We start from the raw sequence: 17,698 nt of genomic DNA, 5'->3' as shown, positions 1-17,698 counted from the left end.
TCAGTTGTAAGATTGTTACTTCATTGTTCAGAAACAGTCCCATCTAACTCAACAGTTAGCAATCAAGAACTTAGCCATGTGCGGGAGGCTTTGAAAAAACGTAACTACCCCGACCGATTTATCAATCGCGTTAAGAAACAAATGTCCCGTCGGCGCCCGGATCGAGCCGAACGAACACGCGACGTTGTGTGCATCCCGTACGTTAAGGGGGTTTCGGAGGCATTGGGACGCGCCCTTAGGCCGTTGGGGGTACGAACTGTATACAAACCCTACAGAACAATTGCCAATGTTATCTCCAAGCCAAAAGACCCGACCCCGCAAGAGGCAGAAAGGGGCGTGATCTACCAGGTGCAGTGCAAGGAATGTGACGCTTCCTACACTCTCAACAAAAGGGTTGTCGTTGGATACTACACTTGGGGTAGTCAGAAGCCGTCACAGATATCGCTACCCCCCCTTCGTTATACTAACAACCCCATGGTTGAGTTCTTCCTTCCCCGTGGGACCATCCTCGTGTGTTGCGTTTACTGCCCGCCCTCTTCACGTGAAAAAGCCTACAGACTTCTCGACAGTTCCCTGGAGGCTGCTGCTTCAAAGCCTTACGTGAATATCCTTATCTTCGGCGACTTCAACTGCCACGTAGACTGGTGCTCCCACGAGGTTCCTGTCCCTCGTGACAACACGGACGATGTGCTCCTCGAGACCACGACTGCTGCGGGCCTGGTCCAGGTGTGTCAGCAGCCGTCGTATACGTCCCGCGAGGGTGTACCGAGTTTTCTCGACCTCGTCTTCACATCCGACGCAACACGCATAGAGCTTGTGGAGACTTCCGAAGGCCTCCACGGCAGCGACCATCTGGCCGTGGAGCTACGTTATGCAGTCTCGTTGCCCCGTACTGGGCATCACGCTCTTAGGTTGTGGAGGTTCCGGCAGCTGGACTTCGGGCACATGGCTCAGCTGGCCCACCTGACGCCATGGTGCATGACCACCACCGGTTCAGACTGGTCATCGAATTACGATCTCTGGTGTGATTTCATGTTCGCAATCCAGAAGGAGTGTGTGCCCTGCTCCACACACTCATCGAAACGAAAACGCCTGCCATGGATCACGCCAGACATCATAAAGGCAGCGCGAACCAAGCAGATATTGTTTCGGAGGGCACGCCGATCTCATTGCCCAGCCGCCCTACGATTGGCAAAGGAGCACCAGCGGACGCTGAAGGCTGCTATCTACGTCTCCCACCAGCAGTATGTTCGCGACATTGCTGAAAGAGCCAAGACCGATCCAAAGGTCTTCTGGACCTTCATTAGCCAACTGCGTTCTACGTCACAGCGACCGAGTTTTACCATCAGTGGTCGCGCAGCTAACTCCCCACAAGAAATAGCCAACCTCTTTGCTGACCATTTTGCTTCTATTAACAACAACAGTCCGCCTCCGAGTTCCTCGGGATTCACAGCACCAAATGTATGTCAACCGGAACTACCTGCACCACGACCCCTGCCTGTGTATGCAGATGACGTTCGACAAGAACTTTCCAGGGTGCTGTTTTCAGAGAAAACATTGCAGGAGGCACTCGCCAAAATCAAGAACTCTTGCAGTCCTGGGCCAGATGGGGTCGCTCCCATTTGGTTTAAGCTGTTCTGCTCGCATGTTCTTCCAACCACATCAAGTTACTTCAGGGTCTACTGGACAGTGGGGTCGTCCCAGAAGCGTGGCAAGAAGCGCTGGTCACTCCACTCCACAAGGGAAAGGGGAAGCCAGTGGACGAGCCAAGGCACTACCGTCCGGTTTCAATCACCTCAATTGTTTGCCGGACATTTGAGAGGGTTGTTAACGCCCAACTTCTAAGCTACCTCGAAGAATCAAAATACCTCTCGGACAGTCAACACGGCTTTCGTAAGGGCCGCAGCTGTGAAACCGCCCTCTCAACCATAACACATTTTATTAGCGACAACATGGACAACCAAGGCACTTCGGATTTAATACAACTCGACCTTAGCAACGCATTCGACACCCTGAACATTCAACTCCTGCTGGAGAAGCTCGCCCATGCTGGGGTACAGGGCTCCTTGTTTACCTGGGTCTCTGGCTTCCTGCGTAATCGCAGTCAACGGGTTCTGTACCACGGCACACACTCTGCACGGACACCCATCTCCTCTGGTGTTCCGCAGGGTTCGGTCCTCGGTCCGACGCTGTTCCTGCTCTATGTGAACGACATGCCACGCAGTGAGAAGTGTCTTCTGGTGCAGTACGCGGACGATACGTCAATTGTGGCGTCAGTGTCATCACAATCTGACGCAGATCACCTCCAACTGTATCTTGCTGAGGTTGAGGACTGGACCACAGCGCAACACCTTCGTCTCAGTACCTCCAAGAGTGGTGTGATGCGTTTCACGAACAGTAAAAAACGCGACAAACCCTCTTACACTGCCGGAGGTGCTCCTCTTACTATTTCGGACCACCTGACTATATTGGGTGTCACCTTCTCGCGGAACTTGGACTTTTCCGTACACATTGCAACTGTTGTTGCAACTGCCCGGAGGACTTTGGGTTTTGTTTCTCGAGTGACAAGGCCGAGTGGACCGGCGGCACTGCGCACACTTTATACTGCCCTGGTCCTACCCTCGTTAGAATACTGCTGCGCAGTGTGGTCGCCTCCTCAACAACACCTCCTCGACCGCCTAGAAAGTGTACAGCGTCGTACATCACGCATCATCTGTGCTCGGATCTCAGGCCATGCTGATATATCGTACCCCGCGAGGTTGAAGGTCCTTGGCTGGCGTCCTCTCGACCAGAGGCGAAGAATTTCGCGGGTCCAAGTGCTGTGCCATCTGCTCGACGGGTCACTTCCTGGCAACAGACTGTCCGCCCTCGTACGTGTCAGCAAAAGGACCGGGCAGCCTCAACCACTCCGTGGCAGGACTCTGCGACACAGTGAATCATTGTTGCCTGCGGCTATCAGGGACTTTTTGTCCATGCCATTGGCTGCCCGTAGTCCTTTGCCCAGGGAGCCTGAGGAGTCCCAGGCTCTCTGTAGAGTCTTCGCAGGACAAATGTCTTCGAGTCAGGGTTAGGCGCCGCTCGCGCACTTGCGGTGGAGTGGGTCGGAGGGGGGGTGGGGCCGGGCCTTTTGGGCCTCTTGCGACGTCTTGGGACCGGACGCACTGCTGCGGAGCTGGTCTTAGGGCGTCGCGGGGGGCTTGGGGGCCGGTCTTGCCTCTCTCCGTCCTACTCGGTTGCGGGTGTGAACTGTGCTCTAATCTAAACTGGCGCAAACTTTCAGCTTTCTCACCCTGTATTTAGCTTCATTGTCATTATTTTATTTCCTTGTCGCATCTTATTTTAGTTTTGTGGACGTCATTTTGTGACTCTTATGTACACGGCGGCAGGCAAGCAGGCGCACAGGCGTAAGGGTTTTAACCTCTCTGCTTCGCCTTGCACGCTGCCGTGTACGTGCCTGATCTGTGCAAAATAAATCAAATCAAATCAAATCAAATGGGCAGTCACACGGCAAGCAATCAGCAGGTAATCATAGTGAGCACCCCCAAAAGCAACATGGCGGCTGGCAAGCGACAGTGGAGCAATACGAGTAAGGCCTAGCGAGCTGGACTGCTTTTTGCTAAAATACGATTCTCAAGTGCGTACGCCCGTTCGCTGCCTTCCGTGCGCACAAAGCACTCCGAAACGCGCCTCGAAGCACCGGCACCGCATCTAATACGAGTAGGGGCGACGATGTGAGGGGGGGGGGGGGGGGGGGCGCATTCGAGGGGGTTTGTCCGCGATTGCTTTCGCGAGGCCGGCTGCATTTATTTCGCGGCCAGAAAACATTCAAAGAAGGAAGCAAAATAGCGACAAATGGAATGATGTCTTTATTGAACAGAGCATCTGCTTGCTGTGCTTGCCGCAAGTGATCCGGCGTTTTCAGTTGACAGCCGCGAGGCGAAGCATCACCGATTTAAGCGGCGTCGGTTCCGATCGTTCAACGCTCCTGCTCACCTGTTAGCATTCGTCATCCACTTTCAAGTCCCTGGTAATCCTCACCGCGTCTGTGCACGCACTTGGCGCTATTCACCGCACGGAACACCCATTCAACTGGCTATGGGACTGATCCCATTTGGACGAGAGGCCGAGAAACGAACCAGACCGAACCCTTTGTGGCTGCTGCGTGGAGCCATGGAACGCCTCCATGTTTTTCACTCAAATAAGTAGACACATAAACGCGCGACTCCTTGAATTGGGCGGCGACACGCGCCACCTAACGGACAGCGCTCAAGATAAAAAAGAAAACTGGAATTCTTCCTCTGAGCGCCTCTCCAGTCAATGCCGTATGTACATATCCCACGCCACACTTCACTTATACGCGATATACAGACATCACAGCATCGTATACATCAACGCATTCAGAAACAGCACAAGGTACAACAGCTTATATACTGCTGTATTTTATGTGACCGATTAGGATGGTGACCACTGTCATATTTTGCATAAATACGAGAAGACCGTGCAAGATTTAACCCTATATATTCTTTTCCTCTACTGCCCTTAGGAAAGCGCTCGTATCTCTAATGTAGGGCCATTGCAAAAGTGAACTGCAGGTTATAAATAAATTTGAATAGTTGCTACACGTCACATTTTTAACAGTTTCGTTTTCTCGCTTGCCTACACTTCAAGTATACAGAAGCTTGTTTAATTAATTGTATTAATTATCGAAACCAATTTCTGCAGACACAGCTTTCTGAACACACAGATGCATTTTCTTTTCTCTTTTTACATATCCAGGCTGACTTTAGCGGCGGTTGGGTACACGTTGAGTACACTGAGCACGCGCAGGTGATTTTAGCGAAGCCCGTCCGCCGGCCGGTCCTCCCCGAAGCGTTGTCAGCCGTATGCAGCTCTGAGGTTCCGCGGGTGACTAAAGTGTGGCGCCACATGAAGCTTCCGTACGTCTATCCATAAGTCTTCGTACATCCATTTATTCGTTCCAACCCAGACGTGGTTCCCAGTCTTACCGCCGCAGTTTTGAGCGTCGTGTCGCATAGGTTATCTTCGCCACCATATAATATCAGTCTGCGCGCTTTCAGCCAATCATGGGCGTTCAGGGAGAGATCCGTTATCGACCGTTATTTTTGTTTGATCTTTCGAAGTGCGTGCGGGCGAGGCGGGCGAGTGGCGTGCGGCGTGCGCGAAACGCTCGAGCGCAACCGAAACCTTCGGCGGTGGGGGTCTGCGCGTTAGATGGTTCTTTCAGCTTTCAGTTCCGCGGGATTGCTGCTGTCTATGGATATTACTGTGCAGCAAAGTGGTGCCAGCATACGACAACATCCGCTGACCAGAGGTCGGCATTTTAGGTCGCCCTCACTCACCCTCACCCTCACAGCCACACTCACCTAAGCCCCTCACTCACCCTCACCCTCACAGCTACACTCACCTTCGGCCCCTCACTCACCCTCATCCTCACAGTCACACTCACCTTCAGCCCTTCACTCACCCTCACTGAACCTCACGGACCTCAAGCCCCCAACACCCTCACGGCCCTCACGCCCCTCACGCCCTCATGGCCCTCACGCCACTCACCGCCCTCACGGCCCTCACCACCCTCACGGCCCTCACACACTCATGGCCCTCACGCCACTCACCGCCCTCACGCCCCTCACCGCCCTCACGGCCCTCACGCACTCATGGCCCTCACGCCACTCACCGCCCTCACGGCCCTCACACACTCATGGCCCTCACGCCACTCACCGCCCTCACCGCCCTCAAGGACCTCACGCACTCATGGCCCTCACGCCACTCACCGTCCTCACCGCCCTCACGGCCCTCACCGCCCTCACGGCCCTCACACACTCATGGCCCTCACGCCACTCACCACCCTCACGGCCCTCACGCACTCATAGCCCTCACGCCACCCACCGCCCTCACGCCCCTCACGCACTCACCGCCCTCGCGGCCCTCACACCCCTCACGCCCCTCACGCACTCATGGCCCTCACGCCACTCAGGCCAGCTTCAGATGGGGCAATTTCGCCCAGAAACCTGACGTCGCAACACCAGCAATACGGGCCACACGCGATCACACGCAGCAACCAATTGCTGCAATTTGCCATCGTCATCATAAAATGTTATTTTTCTTGCACTATTTTCATGCATCTAAATCTCGTTAAGAATACTAATGCACCTTTCTGAAACAGTTTACTTCCAAAAACAATCGATTTCAAACCAGACCCAAGTCTTTCGGTGTTATCATCTCCGGCACGAGGTATCACGTGAAAATGTTTCGTCCCTGATTGGATGCAGCCGCTTCAAACGTCTTCGAATTGCTCCGAGTTGCTTGCTTATTTCGAGCCAGACCCGACCTCAGCAATTCGTGTCGATCTAGGGAAAGCTAGAGAACAACCCGCCATCAACACCACAATTGCTGAGAAAGGTGCTCCGTCTGAAGGGGGCCTCAAGCACTCACCGCCCTTACGCACTCATGGCCCTCACACCCCTCATGCACACACCGCCCTCACGGCCCTCACGGTCCTCACGCCTCTCATGCCACTCACTGCCCTCACACACTCATGGCCCTCACACCCCTCACGCGCTCATGGCCCTCACACCCCTCACGCACTCACTGCCCTCACACCCCTCACGCACTCATGGCCCTCACGCCACTCACCGCCCTCACGCCCCTCACGCACTCATGGCCCTCACACCCCTCACCGCCCTCACCGCCCTCACGGCCTTCACGGCCCTCACTCACCCTCACACTCATGAATTTTCCTGATTCAGAAACTCACTCACCCTCACCTCACCTGTGAAGATGAGGGTGAGTGAGGGTGAGTGAGGGTGAGTGAGGGCCCTCATGAGTGAGGTTTGCCGAGGTATGCCGCTGACTGCAGTTTTTTTTTTTTCGTTTTGCGACGGACGACAGGTGAGACTACAAACTTCGTACGCGCGATATACTGGAAGAAGTGAACGCGTTAAGTTATGCACGCTATTTTTCTTCTTTTCCGCTTACGTTTTCAAATAGAGCCAGTAAATGGATCTGCTATGCAAATTGCCCAGAGTTCAAGTTGCTGCCGTTGAGCAAACTCCGCGAACGTCGTCTCTGCGGCTAACGGCTTGTTTGCTTCTTGCTTGAGGTGTGAGTTTTTTTTATTGGCTGTGTGGCAACTTGGTGCATATATTCGTTACTTAAAATCCTGCCAATACTTCCCTGCATATTGTATAATGTCCTTTTAAGGTTGCTCATACATTGTATAAAAAAGAATTCGAATGCTGTGCACTGGAGTTTTAGTATGCTTTTTCGTGTGATGACTAGTACGGCATTATGGGGTATAAAAGTAATTTATAATTTCTTGTAAATGTTTTATTGAGTGTCATGGTAAGAGCTTAAATAAATGAGATGTGCTATTTGTGAAAACTTATTGTTTAAGACGTATGTAGTAATAAAGTAAATATGTAAAATATGTAAATGTTAATTGAAAGATGGCGAGATGCCAGTGAACGCAATTATATCTATATGATGTCACATGTTACATGTGTTTTATATCTATGCTCTTGATCTCGCCATAAAGCTGACTTATTCATTGTTTATGTATTCCTGTAAACTTTCTCTCAATTCTGTAAATAGCTAGGCATTTTTAGAACGTAAAATGACTTCAAATAAAATGCGTCTTATTCAATCTTCCGGTTTTATGACGTTTCCTTGGCGAGGTTGTGTGCAGTGTACGCGTGCTTGTTGTTAGGCATCGATAAAAAACAGCAAACACAGATGTCCGTATCAAGCGACGTCCGTGTTTACAGTGTGAAAAAGCGATGCATTAACACAGACGCACGAGCGCGCGCCGCACGCCAAATCTCAACACGCATCACCACCCATCATCGTACACGCACGCGCGATAAACACACGCCGAAGAATGGATAGTTGGGAGATTTGGTGGAAATTCATCGTAAGAAAGAGCGCGAAAAACAAACGAGGACGAAAAAAAAAAAACACACGGGACGAGCGCTCGTCCCGTGTGTTTCTTCTTCGTCCTCGTCTGATTTTCGCGCCGTTTCCTACAATAAAACACACGCATACATTAAAAAAAAAACAAAAAAAAACAACCTGTCGAAAAAAGAGAAAAAAAAAAAGACAGGAGGGAAGGAGAGAGGATAAGAAAAAGGGTGAGCACGTTCATGATGATGATAGCTGTTCGCTTTAGTGGCGCCGTGGCGCCATCTGCAAGTAGTTTACAACCCAGACCTAGTTGGCGAGACTGCCGCAGCGCCTAGCGGCGCTAGTTTCGCCGTACCATGGTGGAAGCTACGGCTGCACCCGGCTGGCGTTGTTTCAGTTTTCTTCTTTTCGCTAAATATCCGTTCTATGCGCTCGCGCTCGCGCCAAGAGGACTGTGCAGAATTGCTGCTTTCGGGCCCGTGCCTTCACCTGCAACGAACGCAAAATACGTATGCTAAATTATCTAAATCCTGGTTGAGACAGTAGTGTTTGACTGCGTGCGTCTGACTGCGTTGCGGCAGCAAGAAATGAGGACATCCCTGCTGCTTATATCGCGTGCCAAGATGATTCCTTGAATTGGATTCCACGCTTGATACGTAGCACAAACGTGCCGGTGAGTGGCTTTCGGTTCTCGACGCAACGCTGTCAAACGCTAGTGTCTGAACCGGCCTTGTTTGAAGCATTTTTTTTTATCATGTATGCTCGATGAAATGTGCCAAATGAACCAGAGAAGGCGAATCCTGTACCTCGAGACAGAAAAATAGTGAAATACACGAACATGATCCCAGATATCTGTGTACGTTCGTCCTGTCCGGCCTCAGTGGTGGTGTTCAATGCTTCATACTTCACTGCACTTGAAAGCAAAAAAATTGGCTACGACAGGCGCGCAAGTTCGGCGAAACCGAGGAGGCCAGTTGCAACTGATCTGCACGCAGAACTGACCGATCACACCTTTATTGAGGGCACGCTCTTTACTGAACCGCACAATAAAAGACGACGAGAGTATCTCGTCCGGCGAATATTCAAGTCAACTCACGCCTGTGCGTAGCTTCCTGTGCTTTTCTAGAGACTTGGCTAAATTCCTCGAGCACGACGCCAGCTGCCAGCTGTTTACTCTGTACATGATAAAACCTGCGACGGAACCAAACGGACAACCGCGATACTTTTTATCTGCCTCGGGTTTTAGCAGGTGCCTACCAAGGTTGCCTGTACTTGTTTGTTTTCTGCCAGTTTAGGCGAACTGAGCCACACGCTTGTTTCGACCGGTTCAAATTTGAATAAATGATGACAAACGCACAAAGAAAACAAGTTTCAAGTACTTTTTGAGATTTTTGAAGTGACTTTTACTATTGAACGACTGCATGCACTTGAGTGTTCAATTCAAGAGTTTATAAAACGTGACTACCCCATGCTTGTCACCTGCCAACAGGGTGCTAACGCTCAATGGCTCGAGCCCAGTGGGTAGTTAATAAGCCTGTGGGGTAGTTACAGCCGTCAAAACGCACGATGACGAGGGGGGGTGCTCACTTTTTCTTAAAGTGTACATTGGAGAGACGGGACGAAAAAAAGAAAAACAAGACTAAAAGAACACGCACAGGATGTCGCCAATTCCACGAACGCCACCCGCTTCAAGTCCGAACTCGTCGACCACGCATGGACGTCAGGACACCAATTTGTCTTTGACAAGGCATCGACCTTGGCGAGGGATAAAAGGTGGGGACTGAGGAAGCTGCTGGAATCTTGGTTCATCCAGAACGACAAACGCGGAAGTGATTCATCGCTGGTAAACAAGAACCGTGGCCCCCTGCCGGAGGTGTACACTAACTTTATGCCTAAATAGCCAAACTTTTTTGTGCGACTCTCACTCGCTCTGTGCTTCACTGAAGATGCCTCCCGCATGGGAGGCGAAACGTTTAATTAAATTGTTATTTTTGTTATGTAAAGCCGTTTTTGTTATTACACTTATCATGTCTTCGCCCGGCTTCTGGAGTATTTTTGCATTTATTTTTTAAATGTTTCCATCACATATATTGAGTTATCACTATAAATAGACAATCTCAAAAACCTCTTTAGTGCCCCTTTAAAAAGGGTGCATCCTTTACCCATTAATCCAACTATGGTCTGACTATACCTACTGTAGAATACCGCGTATCTGCCCATTCCACACTAAACGCCCATTCCCAAACTTGTAAGATCCGAGAAGACACACACAGTACATTTATATGTAAAATTGATGACGTGACAAGCGCCCATCCTCAATTTGATCACGATTATCTCCCAAGTTTTAGTGGGTGCTTGCCCGGTGTTTTACGATAGAAGTCTGTGCTCCTTGAAAATAAGCAAACTTTTCCGACATGTTTGTGCATTTCACAAGATATAACTTTAAGAGGATCGGAAGGTTCTGTCCCGTTTCCTTAGTAAGACGCTGAAGTGAAATTGGAATTTCACAAAACAAGGCTGGAGCGCTAGGCGGGATGCTACAAACACCAAATGTCACTTATTCAGCAATATCTTCAACAGATGGCCATATTTTCGGAAAAAGCAAAGGCACCACTGAAAGAGGCATGAGACGTCGAGGTCCTCACTTCCTGTCTTGTTTGGTTTACCTTCTTACTGCATGAAGAGGCATGAGACGTCGTGGTCCTCACTTCCTGTCTTGTTTGGTTTACCTTCTTACTGCATGAACAGAAGCCATGCCAAGGCAAGGAGGCAAAGCGAAGAGGAGGGGAAGCAAGGACTGTAACATCACGAGCCTCATTTAATCGCACCCTTCTCTTGCCAAAAATACGGTAATCTGCTCAAGATATATTGCTCTATGAGCGATGTTTGGAGTATGGAGTATGTAGCATCCGTTCGGACACTTTTGCTGCCTTGTTTTGTTAATTCTATATTTCAGTTCTCCCGCAGAGGGCACCTGTGAAAGCAGGTGTTTGGAGAGTGGCGTCTCCACGGACCCCGAGCCATGCGGGTTCGCCCGCCCACGTATGGCTGTGCGTGGCTTTCCCGTGTCCGGGGAAAAGGGCATCCTGGTGGTTGAGCCGAGCCCGGGGTAGGTTTGGACCCTTCGGGGCCCCCCGGGTGAGGCAATACACCACTTCGGCCCCTGCTTCTCGTAGACGGGAGTCCTGGTAAGGCCCGGCCAGGATGATTCAGTCTAGTCGCCACTTCTACTATCCCCTCTCTGCTTTCACCCTTGTCTTCTCCTCCTTTTCACTCTTCTCATTTCTCTTCTTTCCTTTTCAACTCCTTTGGCGGCAAGGGCTAACCTTGGGTGGCGACAGACACCTTGTCCAGAACCACTCTTGGTTATAGAGACTGGGCAGCACTAATAGCGTAACGTCTTCAGCCAAGCCATTCTTGTTATGGAGCGTTACCTATTCCCTTGTTGGGCTCGGTGTGGGCGGTGCACCACAGTTTCCGAAAACCCTCCCCCTTCATATGGGTTCTCAAGCTAAAAAACCTTTTGATCGGGCCCCGAAAAGGGTCCGCACCGAAGCACTGCAGATAGAAAAACCAACATACACATTTTCAAAGTTCCCCAAGTTTCTTGTCATGCACTCTGAGGATGAAAAACCGCTTGGCAAGTTGTCCCCTTTCCTCATTTCAAAAGTTCTTGAAGGAGTGATTGGGAAGAATTACAATGCAAAAAAGATGGCATCTCGTGATCTCCTAGTGGAGATACACAGTAAGCAACAAAGTGATTCACTATTAGCACTAAACTGTGTGACTGATTACAAAGTCACTGTCACACCTCATAGAACACTTAACACAATTCAAGGAGTGATCTCAGAAGACGACCTGCTCGAGTGTACAGAAACCGAAGTAGTTGAGGGCCTTTCCGCACAGGGGGTAATCGCTGCTCGGCGTATTACCCTTCGGCGCGATGGTGTTGAACGCAAGACGAAGCACATCATCCTCACATTTGAGTCAACTACACTTCCTGAAGTTGTGAAGGCAGGATATCTCCAGTGCCGCGTCCGCCCCTATGTGCCAAACCCTCAGCGGTGTTTTAAATGCCAACGGTTTGGCCATGGGTCACGGAACTGTCGAGGAAGTGACACTTGTGCCAAGTGTTCTAGCAAAGAGCACGTTGCTGATGTGTGCGAGAATGAGCCCCACTGTGCTAACTGTAGCGGCAAGCACCCAGCGTACTCCCGATCCTGCCCATTATGGAAACAGGAAAAAGAAATCCTCCCCTTGAAGGTTACCGAAAATATTTCATACGCTGATGCAAAGAAGCGTTTCGCCTTTGTATCCAAAGGCTCTTATGCCGAGGCCGTACGCAGGGGACCGGTACGGCCAATGGTTTCGACGGGAACGCAGACGTCTACGGACAGTCTGCGCCTCTCGTCGAGGTCTCCGTCCTCGGGAGCGGTGCCAGTGACACCGCTTTCGAACCGTAAGGTGGATGCTGCCTCTTCTGCATCCACCTCAGGGCAGGGGCTGACCCCCCCTGCTCCACCTGGCCCTTTGGCCCCTAAGGGCCGAGGCCTACCCCCTCGCTCCTCTGCTCCCCAGAGGAAGCCCGGTGAGACGTCGAAGCAGTTGGCCCCTAAGGGTCAACCGACGACACCACCAGAAGAGCCCATGGAAGAGTGTGGGCTCAGATCCGACGACGAGGCTATCCTCTCGGGATCGGAGTCCTCCCTCGCTGCTCCCACTACCTCTAGTGGGAAGCAGAATGACTGCGCGAAAAAGAAAAACGCTCCGCGCATAAAAATCGATTTTAAACCTTAGTAACCCGTTTTTACCCATTCTTGCAGTTTATAAGTTAAAGTTTATTTTAATTTTAGCACTGCTATGAGTAAACAATTAGGTATCATGCAGTGGAACTGTCGCGGCCTTCTTCGTAATATTGATGACATTAATTTTTTTCTCGATGAGCTTCGTCCTGTGGCACTCTGTTTGCAGGAAACCCATCTGACCGACAAACACACACAGGTCTTACGGCGGCACCAGGTTTTTAGGAAGGATCGCCTTTCTCCTAGCCCTTCTGGTGGTGTCGCAGTTGTAGTGCAGAGCGGGGTTGTGTGTGCTCAGGTTCCTCTACAAACACCACTCGAGGCAGTAGCAGTTCGCGTTCTCCTTGACCGACTCGTCACCCTGGTCTCTCTCTACCTGCCACCCAACGTTCCACTGCAGCTCCACGAGCTACAAGGACTCATAGATCAGCTGCCTAAGCTTTTTTTAATTCTAGGTGATTTTAACGCCCACCACCCTCTGTGAGGTAGTGTTCGTCAGGATTCCCGTGGTGGAGTTTTAGAACGACTTTTATTATCCTCCGGGCTCTGTCTTCTGAATAAAAAGGAGCCAACGTTTTTTAGTGCTGCTCATAGCACCTTTACTTCAATAGACCTTTCCATATCATCATCAGCTTTACTTCCATGCTTTTCATGGAAGGTTTTAGATAATCCATTTGGCAGCGATCATTTCCCCATAATTTTAGAAAGTTCAATACCCCTTCCTTCGCTTTCGACCCGCCTTTCAAAGTGGAAATTAGAGAAGGCTGACTGGGCTCTTTTTGGTTTAAATGCCGTACTGGATCCATCGCTTTTTCGCAGTATGTCCCCCGAGGAGGCGACGGTGTTTGTCACTGAATGTCTAATTAATGCTGCTGCATCTTCTATTCCGCAAACATCCGGCGTCCTACCCCGGAGATGCAAACCCTGGTGGAATGAGGACTGCACAGTCACTCGCAGGAAACAGAACAAGGCATGGGGTATATTTCGCCGTTATCCCACTGCTTTGAACCTGATTGAATTTAAAAAATGTAGGGCCAAGGCACGTTGGACACGGAAACAGGCAAAGAGGACATCATGGGAAAAATATATATCTTCTCTAAATAGCTTTGTCCCAGCTAAAGAAGTTTGGGATCACCTGCGGAAACTTCGAGGAGATTACCAATCTTTCCTAACTCCTTTGTTTTCTTCCCCCTCTGTATCGCTGAAAGATCAAGCAAATGTTCTTGGGGAGCATTTCCATCTTATTAGTAGCTCCTCTAATTTTAGCGAAAAATTCAAGAAGTTCCAGTCTACTGTTGAAAAGCAGCCCATCTCGATGTCGGAGGGTGGTTCATTTTTTTACAATAGACCATTCACAATGTGTGAACTCAAAGTCGCTCTTGGTGCAAAGAAGCAGTCTGCACCAGGGCCAGACAGACTCCACTATGAAATATTGAGGAAACTGTCCCCTGAATCTATGAACGGTTTGTTAACTTTCTTTAATTATCTATGGCAAGCTGCTGCCTTTCCTCGTTGCTGGAAACATGCCCACATAATCCCTTTTTTGAAACCTGGGAAAGACTCTTCCATTCCTACGAGCTATTGTCCCATCGCACTCACAAGTTGCTCAGGGAAGACTTATGAGCGGCTTGTGAATCGTCGTCTTGTCCATTTCTTAGAGACTGAGAATTTTTTTTATGTAAACCAGTGCGGCTTTCGGGAGGGACGAGCGACCACCGATTATTTGGTTCGCCTAGAGACCGCTATACGTGAGGCATTTGTACACCGGCAGCATTGTGTCTCGGTGTTTTTTGATTTACACAAAGCATATGATACCACATGGAGGTATGGAATACTTCGTGACTTGTACAACTGTGGTGTACGGGGCCGCATGCTTCAGTGCACACAGAGCTTTCTCAGCGAAAGAACCTTTCAAGTCCGATTGGGCTCCACACTTTCAGATGTTTTTTCTCAAGAAAATGGTGTTCCTCAAGGAGGAGTGTTGAGCGTTACCCTCTTTGCTGTAAAGATTAACAGTCTAGCTAAGGTTATGCCATCGTCAGTAACTTACTCTCTATATGTGGATGATGTGCAAATCTCTGTGTCTTCCTGTAACCTCTCCAGTTGTGAACGACAATTGCAGCTTACAATCAATAGAATGTGTAAGTGGGCAGACGAAAACGGCTTCAAATTTTCTCCTGAAAAAACAGTCTGTGTTCCTTTTTCATTACGCCGGGGATTGTCTCTTGATCCTTCCTTGCATCTTAATAGCATTGAGATATCAGTCCAACAAGAACACAAATTTTTGGGTGTTATTTTTGACAAGAAACTTACCTTTGTACCCCATCTGAAGAATTTGAAACGGAAATGCTTGATGTCATCAAGCATCCTAAAAGTGCTATCGCATATGTCGTGGGGTGCTGATAGGCGCTGTCTTCTACGACTGTATAACTCCTTAGTTCGATCCCGCCTTGACTATGGTGCAGTAGTATATGGGTCAGCGCGGCCATCCGCTCTTAAGATGCTTGACCCAGTACACCACCTTGGACTACGACTATCTACAGGTGCATTTCGCACATCTCCTGTGAAGAGTTTGTATGCTGATACGCATCAAATGTCCCTTGAGAAACGGAGGCAGTACCTCAGCGTCTCTTATGCTTACAAAGTATTTTCAAATCCAAAGCATTCCTCCTACAGTGCCCTTCATGCTTGCAGAAGTTCACAACTTTTCGAAAACAAGCCGAGCATTGTTAGACCATTAAGCCTCCGTTCGCAAAGTACTTGTCAATCCCTTAATATCCCCCTCCATGAGATTCCCTTGCTTAAAAACACTCATAGGGTTGCTCCATGGGATGTTCTGCCGATTTTCTGTGACTGGTCACTTGCAAAATACAGTAAGAGGGTCATTTCACCACAAATCCTCCGGCAGGAGTTCCTCTCCTTGCAACAAAAATATGCAGACTACCTGGAGTTTTATACAGATGGGTCCAAATCGTCGTCTTTTGTAGGGTGTGCTTTCTATTCCGCCTCCTACAGCAAAGCCACACAAGTTGACTCTAGGGCAAGCATTTTCACTGCAGAGCTTTATGCTATTTTACTAGCGGTCGAACATATACTCGACAATAGTATAATAAAAGCTGTAATTTTTGTCGACTCACAGAGTGCCTTATTGGCTGTGTCCTCCCTGATGCCCACAAAGAACCGCCTTGCACAACATCTACATGGTAAGATCAATAGCGCCCTGCGACGCGGTCGGGACATTAAGTTCTGCTGGGTGCCAAGCCACGTTGGGATTTTGGGCAATGAAGAGGCGGATAAATTGGCCGTGTCTGCCCAAGGCTCGTCTATAACATTCAATTGCTTACCTTACCAAGACTTGAAACCACTTCTGAGGAAATCTATTTTTCTCAAATGGCAGCTTGAATGGGATACAGAGAGCAACAATAAACTTCACATTATCAAGCCCGTTCTGGGCGTTTGGGAGAGCTCTTACAACAGGGAACGTCGTGTGGAGGTTCTTCTATGCCGTCTAAGAATAGGTCACTCCCGTGTGACACATCAGTATCTGCTTCGTGGTGAGGATGTTGCACTATGTGAACATTGTGGAGAGCTTCTGACCGTGTTGCACATTTTGTGGCATTGTTCGTCCCATCAACCACTCCGTCAATCATGTTTTCTCGAACTTTTTAGGGATCATCTCCCATTTCATCCCTCTTTTTTGCTTGGTGATAAACCTTTAGTTCCATTCAGCCGTGTCTTAGACTTTTTAAAACAAACTGGATATTTATACCATTTGTAAATATGTAGCCTCAATGTAAACTTTTGTTATAATATGCTCTAAATACATTAAGTTTGCCGCATTATGGTCCTCGTTGCTGCTGCGCCAATAAACTCCTAATCATCATCATCATCATCATATATTTCAGTTCAGGACCATTTTGGTGTGGCTGACGCAGAAAAATAAGTTTCACTCAATCTTTCAAGTTGCTGCAAAAGAAGCATTGTTCGTGGGCTCCTTGAGTGGCGTAATATTCTACAATCAGCGGAACAGCAACAGTGTGTGCAGCACAATGGAGATTCCACATGAGTGGGGTCAATTATACACCTACCAAACAACAGGGCTGCATTATTCATGTCACCTAAACTGTGTTCGAAAACATCCTTGACCTAACTTTTTGAACGCGACCTAGGTGACGTGTTGAACACTGCAGCCCTGTTGTTTGGTAGGTGTTGAATTGACCCCACTCATGTGGAGTCTCCATTGCGCTGCACACACTGTCGCTGTTGTGCTGATTGTAGATTATTGCACCACTCAAGGAGGCCACCAACGATGCTTGTTCTTTCGCAGCGACTTAAAAGATTCAGTGAAACTTATTTTTCTGTGTCAGCCTTTAAAATGATGCTGAACTGAAATATAGATTTCACAAAACAAGGCAGCAGAAGCGTCGAAAGGGATGCTACATACATGATGCACTCTATCTTTTAAAATAAAGGTCTTGTATCCTGGCGTTTGAATACCAGCGTTGCTATCTCAGTTCTGTCACATGACATGATCTCCCGAAGTAACTCGAATCCAATTGAGTAAGATTTTGAAGACCTAGAGCCTTTATTAGGCGACATAAAATATTCAGCATTGTGGCCTTGTTGTCAAAATCAGGGGTCGGCAACCAGCTGGCCGGATCTGGCCTGCAAGGCAGTTTCGTCCAGACCCCTGCACGATATTAGAGATGCCCCCTCTTCTCTTACATGCATACAATCTCCAGGACTGTTCAACAACTTCGACTTCACATGTACTATTTACAACGTCTAAAGCTCGCAGAACTACCAGGTTTGCAACTCGGAATGAAGCTCCTTCCAATAACTTTTCATGACTATGAGTTTTTTTGCATTCGGTGGCGGTTGTGTATCACAATGCCGAATCAAGTATCTGTAGAAGGTGAGGAAGGACCCGGGTGGGGAGTTGATGTTTCATGTTTTACAAAGTAAAGACTGTGTCA

General features: G+C 49.1%; 1 protein-coding gene across 1 annotated transcript; it reads left to right on the top strand.

Moving 5' to 3' along the window:
* Positions 1-474: 474 nt before the first annotated feature.
* Positions 475-1,845, top strand: LOC120838782. The gene has a single exon (XM_040208847.1). It carries the CDS (start codon positions 475-477, stop codon positions 1,843-1,845), a length of 1,371 nt encoding a protein of 456 aa, XP_040064781.1.
* Positions 1,846-17,698: the final 15,853 nt, after the last annotated feature.

This window comes from Ixodes scapularis, unplaced genomic scaffold, assembly GCF_016920785.2.
Source record: "Ixodes scapularis isolate PalLabHiFi unplaced genomic scaffold, ASM1692078v2 PGA_scaffold10__122_contigs__length_95168666, whole genome shotgun sequence".
Taxonomy (NCBI): Eukaryota; Metazoa; Arthropoda; class Arachnida; order Ixodida; family Ixodidae; genus Ixodes; species Ixodes scapularis.
The sequence above is the reverse complement of the archived record's forward strand: the minus strand, read 5'-3'. Positions and strand labels throughout refer to the sequence as shown.

Coding starts and splice junctions, on each gene's coding strand:
- LOC120838782 (XM_040208847.1), top strand. CDS start 475: ATGGTTGAGTTCTTCCTTCCCCGTGGGACCATCCTCGTGTGTTGCGTT.